The following is a 13,106-nucleotide window of genomic DNA, read 5'->3' on the forward strand; positions in this document are numbered from 1 at the left end:
CCGTAGGCCCTAGATATAGCAGACTACCCTGCTATAATCCCAAAGCCGCGTCAGCGGTATAAAACGGGAGACTATTATTATAAAAAATAATCCAAAAAATATATAAAAACATAAATCAAAAACAGAAAGTTTCACAAAACAACACATGACAAACAAAAAACATATTCTAAAAAATTCATAAAAACACAAATTAGATCACTTTTTTTTGGCTTGGCATTCGCAAACTGCCGTTTAATATTATCGCAATTCAGTTTCTCCAGTTCTTCATTCTCTATATACAATAGTAATAATGCGTCTAGGTTTTCTTGACCCAAATTTGAGCTTAAATATGTTTTTATTCATTTTAAATCCGAAAAAGACCGACCGCCTGACGCATTAGAAATTAGTATCCAGTGGCGGTCGGTCAGGGTCGGCAGTGCCGACCCACACATTTATTGATGTTATAGATTTTTTTAATATTAAATTTAATCGGAGTCTATGTAATTTTTTGTATCTGTGAAATAAAAAAAATCTGTCAGATAACACAGACTAAATTTTATTCGTGGTTTTTAAAAGGATTCGACCCATCCGAGCGTTAAGTGATCCATGCGCATAAGAGACTTTTTAAAAAATGAATGATCCGAGCGATGAGCCATGCCATCCATCTGACTGCCGGCTAGCCGACCCTAGTTCATCCCTAGCGTGACGATTTACACGTAAAACTCAACAAAATAACAAGTCGATGAGCAAGCGAACATACATTTCTGTCCGTAGGCAGATACGGCAGGCAACGGCAAGTACGGCACATAAAGATCTGCCGAGGTTTCATTTCGAGGCATCGGCAGAAATTGTAAAAAATAATCACAACAAATGTTCAATAGTGTCAACTGTAGTATTAAGTATACGACAAGACAATGTGTTTTTAACTGCAATAAGCACCCCACCTTGTGTTACACATCTACTGGTTTTCTCAGATCTATCACATCTAAAAATTTGATACCCATCAAGACCCAACTCGCTAGTCAATATACTTTTGTCTAAAAATGTTTCTGTCAGCAAGACAATATCAAAGTTTTCAACAAGTACATTGCACATAAGGGTATGTAGTTTTGTTTTAATACCCCTTACATTTTGGTAATAAAATTTTAAATATTTATTGCATTTCTTGGTGTATTCTGAAAATTTGCAGGTTTCGTTTGTGTTCTATGATGTTCTCGAAAATTGAATGGTCTAAAAATTACATTTTCTGGCCAAAAATCACTAATATTAATTGTATTATACAATGTTTCACAGATTCCTATCTTGAAGCTCTTGGAACTTGCTTTGGATGGTAATTCTTTGACAACTAATTGGTTTACATTGGATATTTGTGCATTTTGTTTAATATAGTCAAAAATTATTTGTTCAGTGGCATTGGAAATAACGGAAACAATATATATTTGGAAGTGAAACAAATAGAAGAAGTAAAAGATTTCTGTTATTTGGGCAGTCTGCTAAACACAACAAGAGGCACAGACAAGGACATAACACAAAGAATAAGCTTCGCACAAAACGCTTTCAACTCTTTGCGCAAGATATGGGCCTCGACAAACATCAGCAGAAGAACAAAGTTACGATTATTTGAAACTAATGTAAAGTCTGTCCTGTTATATGGAGCAGAAACATGGAAACACCATAAAAAAATCTTTCAGAAAATACAATCCTTCATTAACAGGTGCCTACGTATTATACTGAGAATATTTTGGCCAAACAAAATTACTAATGACGAATTGTGGAGAATAACAAATGAAGAAAGGATAGAACATACAATAAAAAAACGGAAATGGAAGTGGATAGGACACACCTTACGAAAACCAGCAACAAATATTGCTAGACAAGCTCTACATTACAATGCTCAAGGCAAAAGAAGAATGGGTAGACCATCTTATACGTGGAAAAGAACAATAGAGAAAGAACTCAAAGAAAATAATTTAACATGGAACGATGCAAAAAAGATAGCAAAAAACAAGAGAATGGAGAAAACTAGTAAACAAAATTGGACGGAACTCAACAGATGATGCGTGGGACTAGCAACCTCACCATCATTCCTCATGCTACTTGAAACACCTTAAGGGGGTATGTAAACGCCACAGTCAAAATGGTTGGTGATCATAGGAACTAAACGTTTAGCAATTCTTTCAGTAGATGGCAGCACGTATATATATTCGAACATTTTAATAACGACGAATTTTAATTCTATTAACGACGGCGTTGTTGCCACGTACTAAATAGAACTTATGATCGTTACCGATCGATCGGTACTGTTCGCCTTCAATCGTACTTGTATTGTATTTACAGTGATGAGGGTGTTTAATTATTTACCTGGAAATGGTAAATTCTTACTATTAATAGATAGCATTGTATAACTAGACAAATTTTTATCTTTTTTTAAACAATAGATACAAAACGTTTCATTTGGAAATATTTTATCACTTATTGTATTTAGATTATATTTGTAATAATGTGATTTGTAATTTTGTGACAATTATTAATTCTTTACCGGGTCAACAATTTTTATTTTAAACTGATAAAGAAATTTGCAATTGTTTGAAATACAAGTATGTAGTAAATATATACATTGAATCACACTTTTTGCTCTAAATTTTAAATAATCGCTTGGATTAACATGAAATTTGGCATACGGATAGGTAACATGTCAAACAAGAAAAGTGATAGTGTGCCGATGTAAGATTTTGCCCTGAGGGTGAGTTTTATTCCATCTCGGGGGTGAAAAAATATACGTTCAAAATAAGTCTGAAAATGGATAAACTGACTAATTCCAAGCAACTTTTGTTCTATAGTATTTTTTCACTAAATTAATGTTTGAGTTATTTGCGAGTAAAAAACACGTTTTTAGGCGGCTTTTACAAATAACTCAAAAAATATGTATTTTATCCGAAAAAAACATTCTTGGCAAAAATATGTAGCTTCTAAAAAAGTATAAAAAAATGGTGTATTAGACCTGGATCCCGCGTACCAAAAAAACTTGATTGATAGCAAGCTGAAAATTTGTTAATAGCTTAACGGTGTCCAGTCGGACAAACGTTGATGTACGGGAGGGAACACTGGAACAGGGGAACTTCGTAACAGGGGGTTACGAAAACGTCCCAGGTATTTATTCGGACAGAACATCCAATTGATTTGTTACCCTTTCATTAAACTCTCATGCAAACATCAGACTGCTAAACAACCGACTTGATTACTGTCATTTGACATGTTCTTCGTGTTCCACTCATTAAAATACACAGTTGGTGATAAACACCAGTCTGATTTTTACATGAAAGTTTAATGAAATGCTAACAAATCAATTGGAAGTTCTGACCGACAAAATACATGGAACGTTTTCGTAATCTGACGTTCCAAATTTTTAAGCTGTTCCACAAATAAAACTTCCCCTGTTCCAGTGTTACCATGCATCAAAGTTTGTCCGACTAGACACCGTTAAGCTATTAACAAATTTTCAGCTTGCTATTAATCAACTTTTTTTAGGTATGCGGGATCTAGGTCTATATAGGTATTATGAACTCTATGGACCCAGTTAAAACAAAGTTGTAGCTAATAAAAAATAGTTTCATATCCGCCAAATTTCAAAGTGAATATTTCAACGTGAAATAACCAAAAAATGATGCACTTTTTTGGGGAAAACTCATTACAACTTTTTTTAAAGTGTTTAAAAAATATTTATTTTTGTTTTTTTTTTAGTTTGTAGCATCAAAACTAAGCAAATGCTCAAAATAAAGTTGGTCCCTTTTTTTGGTCAAAAACCTCGGGAAAATCACCCCCAATTATCATCTTAAATCAAATCAATCGTAACCACTTCACAAGTTACTTTCTATCTATCTTCGAGCCTTAGGACCAGTATTTTATGTCCTGGTTAGCTAATCGGGGTTTAATCGGGACAGAAAACTACCTCTTAGGGTCTCTTGCGTTGTCCTCCTCCTCCTAAGTGCCTTCTCTATTGAGGTTGGCGATCAATATGGCAAATTTCTCTCTGTTCTGGGCTTGATGAATTAAGTCATTCCCTGTTGTGTGGGTCCAATCTCTGATGTTTCGGAGCCAAGATTTTTTCTTTCTTCCTATACCCTTTTTACCTTCGATTTTGCCTTCTAATATTACCTGAAGCTACTCAAATTCCCTATGGCGCATTATGTGTCCTAGATATGACGTCTTTCTAATTTTGATTGTATTGATCAGATGAGGATGTGTGTTCATTATTTACAGTACTTCTTCATTTGTAGTTTTGGTGGTCCAGCTTATTCTTAGCATTCGGCGGTACATCCACATTTCGAATGAATTCAGTTTGTTGACATCATACGGTTTTAATGTCCAGGTCTCACAGCCATATAGTAATAGGGACCACACATAACACTTTAGTGTTCTCAATCTTATTGTGACTGATAGCTTGGGGTTACAGAGCATTTTAAGCATGTTCATGAAGCCAGATCTTGCTATTTCAATGCGTCTTCTAATTTTTTTGAGTGGTCTAGCTGACTGTTTAGCTCTGTGCCCAGGTATATGAAGCTTTCGGAGCTCTGAAGGGTGATACCATTGATTTGTATGTTGGAATGTCAACACGGGAAGTTTTTTTCCTCGGAAAATTTTACATTTTCATCTCATTTCTAATTCTTGTTCATCATGTGCCTTGTCCGTTGTGGAAGTTGGCTATCATCATAGCAATTTTAATTTTGTTTACAGCGTGTCTATAACTCGATCGATGTTAGTCCAAACCATTGGCGTAAGTTTTGAAGCCATGAGTGTCTTCTTCTTCCGGGTCCACGTTTACTCTCTATTTTACCCTATATTATCAGCTGCAGTATACGATATTTATCATGTCTCATAATATATGACCGAGGTGTTCACGTTTTCGTTTTTTAATTGTGAAAGATATTTCTTTTTGTTTCCCCATTCGGCGCAATACCTATTCGTTGGTGGTGTGAGTCGTCCAGAATATTTTGAGGATACGTCGGTACACCCACATTTCGAATACATCTAGCCTTTTCGATAATGTTTCCGTTATTGTCTAGCTCTGCTCCATACAACAAGACTGGAAATACATAGCATTTTAGCAGCCATATTTTTAGTGGGACAGATATGTCGCAATGATTGAATATATTTCTCATGTTAAATGTAGCTCTGGTTATACTCTGAGTATATTTCGGATTTTTGATCCCATTTCGAGTTGACAACTGTTCCAAGGTATACATATAATTCTACGTGTTGAATTGGTTTTTTATTTTCAATTGTCTGGCAGGTTTTTGAGTTTTGCTCACTAGTGTCTATTTTTGTTTTATTTATGTTGAAGGTTAAATTCTCTTTTTTCACTCGCTCGTTGTAGGTACCCTCTCCATAAGATGCTGAAGTTCATCAATACTGCTAGCAACCACAACTGTATCGTCTGCATATCGGTTTATCTAATTATTACTCCAGTAAATTTCAGTATTTTTTTTTTCACTTACGGAAATTTTTGACATAAATTAATTAATGATTATACAATATTGTTTTGTCTACAATTTTTTTTATTAGGATAATGCCTCAACAAATCGATACATTTTTGGCAAAGTAACGTAAGTGACGTTTATGAAAATCATGTTTTTCCATTAAACTAACGCTATTATTATTCAGAAGGCAGTGCCAAAATGTAGTAAGCCTATGCATATATTATGTTTAAAGTAATTCTAGGCTTACTACACTTTGGCAGTACCTTCTAAACAATAATAGTGTTAGTTTAATGGAAAAACATGATTTTCGTCAAAAATGTCACTTACGTTACTTTGCCAAAAATGTATCGAAATACTAATGGCCATTGGCATGTGTAATGTGTGTAAAAATGTCGATGTCATCGTCTTTACAAAAAGCTAATTGTATCCGAACAATGCATTATTTGCGTTATTATAAAAATTAAATTTGCCAGAAAGTGAATAAAACTTAAATTGTTTTTAGATACGCCCCACATAACATGCTAGAGCTTAGGTTATCTATGTATTATGTCAAAACTAGTATAATCCCCCAGTAAACACTTTAAGACATTTTGAGCCTCGTTTAACTTTCAACCATTTGTATAACGTCACGGTTTCAAGTATAAAATATGTATATTTGTATTGTTAAGACACTGAGACGTTATACAATCATGATTGAAAGTCAAACAAGGCCCAAAATGTGTACTGAGAGGGGGTGGGGCCACTTTTCTAAACAAAACCGCGTGATTCATCGTATTTCCGTGGTTACAAAACTTGTTTTCAATTGTTTGCAGATTTTCTTAAAATCCGGCAAACGCGCATCTGTCGCCATTTAATACATCACTGCTGCCATCTACTAAATGACACGTGAACTCATCTTCTCATCTATTAAGTGAGAGCGGAACTAATTTATCACTAGAATAATGCCAACTTAATGCTGTAATGTGAACAAAATCCCCAGATTGCAGCTTTTAACAATAATTTTTACCTTTAGGTACAGTTAATTTAAAAATTATGGCAGTACGGACAATGAAATTTTGTTTAAAATAAAGCTTTTTGTGTAGTTAATCGTTTCTGATAGTTATTTTCTACCGAAGTTCAAAAATTATTATGCAAAACGAATTTTTACAACAAGTTACTAAGTAAGTTATGACATGGACTCCTTTAAGTACAGTTATAAAAAATATACTACTTTCTTTGGAAATTTTAACTAGATACTATTAAAATAGAAAGTCTACAGTTCACGTACATACCCCTAAGTTGAAGATTGGTTTTGAAATAGTGACGGTAACTGTACCTAAAAACTATATAAATTTTAACATTGTGTCATACCACCTTAAGGTGCCCTTTGCTCCACTTGGAGATGTATGATATATGATGATGATTCTAGTTGTCAATAGATGGCGCCATAATAAAAAAAATATTTTTTTTTAATTAGATAATATTATTACAAATATAATCTGTATAATTTATAAGACTATACAAATCAAAGAAAATACCATTTTATAAATGCAAGAAACACATTTGATTTGTTACGCACTGAAAAATGCTCATGAAAAGGACAATACCATATAATTTTCCATGTCAGCACCGAATTGCATGAAAATTTGGATTCAGGTTCCTCTTACCCTCTACTTAATTAATGGACTTAGAGCCACCCCTTTTCGGAGGTGAAAAAACATAATGTTCAAAATAAGTTCAGAAATGGATAAATCAGCTAATTTTAAGCAAATTTTGTTCTAGAGGTTTTTCACTAACACTAAACCAATACTTTTCGAGTTACAGTAGAACGTCGATAATCCGGACGTCAAAAATCCGGATCGTCAATAATCCGGATTTGTATCTAGCAAAATATCCGATTCTTTTAAAACGAATTAAGAACTTCGCTGCGAAAAAACGAACCTCTACTGCAATTCAAAAACCTTTTACACATTTTTTTAAAAACTCAAATAGTGTCTAATGTTTTTACTGTACTTACAGATGTTGCTATATAGTTATTTTCCTAACAAGTGCAGACAGTCATTCTTTTCCGAACGCTACTGCAGTTTGCCGAACAACGCGAAGCGGGAGTTCGGCAAGCAGTCGAGTGCGGAAAAGAGACTTTCTGCAAGAGTTAGGAACAATATTTTTTCTAAGAGTCTTTAAAAAATTACCAAATCTTAATCAATTAATTTAATTAATATGAAAATACATACACAAATTAATTCTTTGACAAGGTTGTCAAAACCAAACTTTCAATATAATTAGTTAGCATGACGACGATCTTGGTTTCCATGACGATGATTCCAAACGACTGTTTTTGTTTACCGATTTGACTTTCGAATATTATGTCAAAATTTTATTTCATCGAATTGTCGCGTTAATTTCATTAAAACATTAACACAATAAGATATATTTGAAATAAATTAGTAAATAATATCTAAATATTAGTTTATTGCATATATTATAATTACTTTAAGGCCATATTAACATATCTAAATTAACACGCGTGCGGAAAAGTAAAAACCGCGTGAGGAAAAGTGAAACTTTTTAAACTACTTTTAGTAGTTTTTTAACTACTAAAAAGTTTTTTTACTACTAAAAAAACTAAAAAGTTTTTTTAAACTTTTACAAGTTTGTATATTCATTCATCAAATTAAGCTTTCTCAAACACTTACAAATATTACTCTAAGACGTATAGAAGATGTGCATGACCATAATACCAGACAGGGAGGTAGTTTTCAAACCGTAAGAATGCGAACTACTGGTGCACAAAGAAGTATATACTCAAGTGGTCTGATTTTGTATAATAAGTTACCCACAAAGATCAAAGACTGCAGGCTAGAAAGATTTAAAACTGAATTAAAAGAGTTACTTCTTACTAACTACTACAACAGATAGCTTTAATTGAATAAAATTCTATAACAATTTAATAATAAATAATAATTTAATCATTTACTTTAATACAATTTCTTTAATGAATCTATATAGGAAAACTTAACCTTCAGTGTAAAGTAGTCTAAAAAGTTTTATGTTATGTAATCTGTTACCATTATATTTATGTTTATTATGTTACCACAAAACCAGCATAGCTACGGCTCTTGGTTTTTTTAATGTATTTTTTTTTGTATATTGTTATTACGTATTTTAATAAATGGAATAAAAAAAAAAAAAAAAAAACTAAAATGCGTGTGCGAAAGTAGACATTTTTGCACGCTCGTAGAAAAAATAAATTACAATACAGTGTTTGAACATAAAATAATGTTTTGATTACCTTTACTTCTAGACACTTACTATATAAGAGAAAATATGAAATTTTAAAATGTTCATTGTATACAGGGTGTCCCGAAAAGATTGGTCATAAATTATACCACAGATTCTGGAGTCAAAAATAGGTTGATTGAACCACACTCACCTATATATAATAGTGCACACAAAAAAAGTTACATCCCTTTGAAGTTACAAAATAAAAATCGATTTTTTTTCATATATCGAAAACTCTCAGAGATTTTTTATTGAAAATGGACATGTGGCATTTTTATGACAGCAACATCTTAAAAAAAAATTAAATTGAAATTTGTGCACCCCATAAAATTTTTATGGGGGTTTTGTTCCCTTAATCCCCCCCCCCCAAACTTTTGTGTACGTTGCAACTAAATTATTATTGTGGCACCATTAGTTGAACACAATGTTTTTAAAACTTTTTTGCCTCCTAGTACTTTTTCGATAAGCCAGTGCTCATCGAGATATTTTGAATATTTTTCGAATCCACCACATATTTGCATATGGTTAAGTACGATTATAGAGGCCTGTTAATAATCTGAATATTTATTTATAATTTACATTTTTAGGTATATTTTGAAAAAGAAGCTACATCTCGATAAAAGGTGACTTACGAAAAAAGACTAAGAGGCAAAAGTTTTAAAAACACTGTGTTTAACTAATGGTACCACAATAATAGTTTAATTGGAACGTACAGAAACATTTGGGGGGTTTAAAGGAACACAACCCCCATAAAATTTTTACATAGATATATTGAAAATGAAGCTGTATCTCGATAAAAACTGGCTTATCGAAAAAATACTAGGTGGCAAAAAAGTTTTAAAAATGTTGCGTTTAACTAATGGTACCGCAATAATGAATTAATTGGAACGTACACAAAAGTTTGCGGGGTTTAAGGGAACAAAATCCCCATAAATTTTTTATGGGGTGGACAAATTTCACTATAATTTTGATTTAAGATGTTCCTGCCATAAGAATGATACATGTCGATTTTCAACAAAAAATCTCTAATAGTTTTCGCTATATTAAAAAAAATCGATTTTAATTTTGTAATTTCAAAGGGCTGTAACTTTTTTTAAGAGCACATTGGTACTAAGGTAAGTTAGGTTCAGTCGAACTATTTTTGATCCCAGAATGTGTGGTATAATTTATGACCAATCTTTTCGGGACACCCTGTATAAATGTGTATACTGGCTTTTTTTTAGATAATTTCGATAATCCGGATAATTTGATAATCCGGATGGGGTCCGGTCCCAATTAATCCGGATTATTGATGTTCTACTGTATTTGCAAGTGAAAATTTTCATTTTTCAAAGAAAAACCACATGTTTAGACGATTTTTCGCAAATAACTCAAATAGTAGTTATTTTATCAAAAAAAATTTCTTAGCAAAAATGTCGCCTATAAAAAATTTAAAAAATGTGTATTTATGAAGTCTGTGGATCCAGCAGAAGCAAAGTTCATGAAGTCATGAAAAATAGGTTCTTATTCCTCAAATTCCAAATTGAATATTTCAATGTGAAATAACCAGAAAATGAATCTACTGGGTCTACATACTTCACACATATATCCCCTTTTTTATGAGCTATATTTTTCCTAAGCTTATTTTAGATAAAATACTTACTTTTTGAGTTGTTTACAAACGTATCTTGATGATGTTTTTTTTCCATTTTTCATCTATGGAGAAATTAGTATTGCAGAGTAAAAAGATATTAGAAAATTAGTTAGAAAATTGGAAAAATATTTAAGCATATACAGTGGACTCTCTCTATAACAACCATGGATATTATGAGGTTTTGCTTAGAACGAGGTACATAAATATGTTTCTTGGCCTGTTTTTAGCGCAGTAATGGCTATAAATAAATACCCCGACTGCCTTTACCTATATAGAAATGCCCAACATCTGTGTTATTATCGAGACCAGTGCTGTAATAAACTCCCCCGCCTGTCATAAACTTCTTTCTGTTTATCGACCCATATTGAATATTGTAGGAAATTTACAATTTACGATGGCGAAGTCTCATTGTTCAAGTCGGCCATCGATACCTAATAAACTACATAAGATTCATCAAAAGATTTCAATATTATTGTTGTATGATATAACGAGAGCCGCTTATAACGAGGTAATTAGTCCGCCATTTCAGTTTTGTTATAGAGGGAGCCTACTGGATATTCCTGTTATTTACTTACATTTTTCATCAACTTGACTTTCTTCAAATAGTGCAAACTTCTGCTCGTCTTGTTCAATTTCAGTCTTTACAGGTAATTCTTTTAAATCCGAATAAACAAATTCCTCCTGTGCACTTTCACTAAAGGGTTCTTCTTTAATTTCAATTTTCATGGTATCCAGAAGAGCATCATCTACTTCATGATTTGATGTTTCTATTTTACAGGATTTTTCACTAACTTGTGATAATTCCATTATTGTTAAACTTGATTTTATATAAATAAAAAATATCTTTTTCACGCACACAATCAAAAATCAATAAACAAAAACAAAGTTATTGTCAAACAAAGGCATTCCAAACATTTGCGAACGTGATATAATAACAAGAATCTACAGGTCGAGCAAGTCTCGTAAATTTCACGATTGCGAGCCACGCTTCACGCAACCGTGTTTGCGTACTTGTGTTTCAAGTTGCGTGGTCGTACGGAGTTATATTTACCAAATTTAAATATAATCGTTTTCAAAATTAAATCAATATGTCAATATGGCTACTGGGTGTAAAAGATAAATCTTATTCTATCTGTTCTTAATGAGTTTTAGATAATTTTAGTTGTATTTCTTTGTAATTTTGTGTTGTACAAAGATTAATTTAACATTTTCTCTGGAAGTATTAATTTAGAAAGATAATATGCTTCATTGGTGTTGTGTTTTGAAGTGTGAAATGTGATAAAGTCAAGATAAAGTTCACTTTTAAACTGAACTAAATAAGGTATCTGAGAGACAACAATGGTTAAATGCAATACAATGTACAGGTTTTACTAGCGAAATGAAAATTTTCCTGTCCTGTCTGCTGTAATCATTTTATATCTGGTAAGTTACAATTACAACAGTAACGATTTTTGAAGATGTTAACATTTTAATCTTATAGGAAAACCAGCCGACTTAATAGATAATAACAATCTCCAGATTGGGTTCCTTCAATAAATATGGTCTATAAACACAATGAAATAAGTTCCCCAAAATCTAAAATGGAGTGGTATCAAAGGAGAATTAAAGGGAAAAATATTCATATTGAAATTATTTATAAGGCACTGGACTGTCTTAAATTCTACAATAATACTAGGTGGGTAAATGATTTTAGACATTTTTCATTAAGAGTAGATTAAGATTAAGTAGATTTTCATTCAGTAGATTTAAGACTTGTTTACACGGGTAGAGTAATGATGCAAGTACTTGATAGAGTAGAGTAACTCTACCTGTAAAAATGCTCAGCACAGTAGAATAGCTGGTAGAGTGTATAGTTGGAGTTAAAGTAGAGTGACTAGCAACCTATGGCAAAGTAACTACTCTATGACCACCACTACTGCCAAAATGTCTACTCGGCTGCACACTCTACCCATAGAACACGCTCAATTATGGCAGAATAGAGTAGGTAGGAGAGTACATGGGGGCGCTGTCATTCTGGCTGGAATTGTGTTTTGTGTAAATAGTGAAAATGAAGTTCACCGAAGATGAAACTTTAAAACTTGTAGAGCTATAATACGGCGAATACCAGTGTTTATGGAATTTAGGTAGTGTATACTACAGAAATAAAAGTTTGCAGCAAGCTGCGGAGGATGAAATCGTCGAAAGAATGGCAAAGGGGGCTTTGGAGTAAACAAGCTTAAGCAAAAAATTAAGAATTTAAGGTGCACTTATAATCAAGAGTGTTTAAAAATACAAAAATCGGTTTCACTATACTAGCATCAGTACTATACTTGTACTCTCCTCACGTGAATGGTATCAAGCCATTTTTGGTAGAGTACTACCACTACTCTACTCTCCTCAAAACTCTACCCATGTAAACAAGTCTTTAGAAACAGTGGAAAATGAGGTAGCTAGTAGAGTAGTAGTAGAGTAAAATATACTGGTTTAGCAAATTGCAATGTTTTAAGGTAATACAGTAGCGATAAACAGGTAGCCAAAACGTGTTCCAAGATTGTCACTGTAATTTTGAATATTTTTTCGAGGCATTTGGCACACGTATTCGTAAAATAATAAAGAATGGCGGTACAGAGCCCAATTTGAAAAATATATTAATATGTGGAAATTACTCTGTAATTATACAATATTTAAAAAATGAGCCTGTACCGCCATTAAGAAGAACAAAAAAATACACTTTCTTCAAATAAACTTTTTTATCCGATGCCTAGATTTTGTGTAAT

General features: G+C 32.6%; 1 protein-coding gene across 1 annotated transcript in view; it reads right to left on the reverse strand.

The window, feature by feature from the left end:
- The window catches only part of LOC114332304 (zinc finger protein 235-like), a 30,589-nt gene extending 19,431 nt beyond the window's left edge, over positions 1–11,158 (reverse strand). Inside the window, exon 1 of the mRNA XM_028282083.2 lies at positions 10,926–11,158. Coding sequence (XP_028137884.2) covers positions 10,926–11,157 — 232 coding nt within the window. The 5' untranslated portion in view covers position 11,158. The remainder of the gene's footprint in view (positions 1–10,925) is intronic.
- Positions 11,159–13,106: the final 1,948 nt, after the last annotated feature.

This window comes from Diabrotica virgifera, chromosome 6 (assembly GCF_917563875.1).
Source record: "Diabrotica virgifera virgifera chromosome 6, PGI_DIABVI_V3a".
Taxonomy (NCBI): Eukaryota; Metazoa; Arthropoda; class Insecta; order Coleoptera; family Chrysomelidae; genus Diabrotica; species Diabrotica virgifera.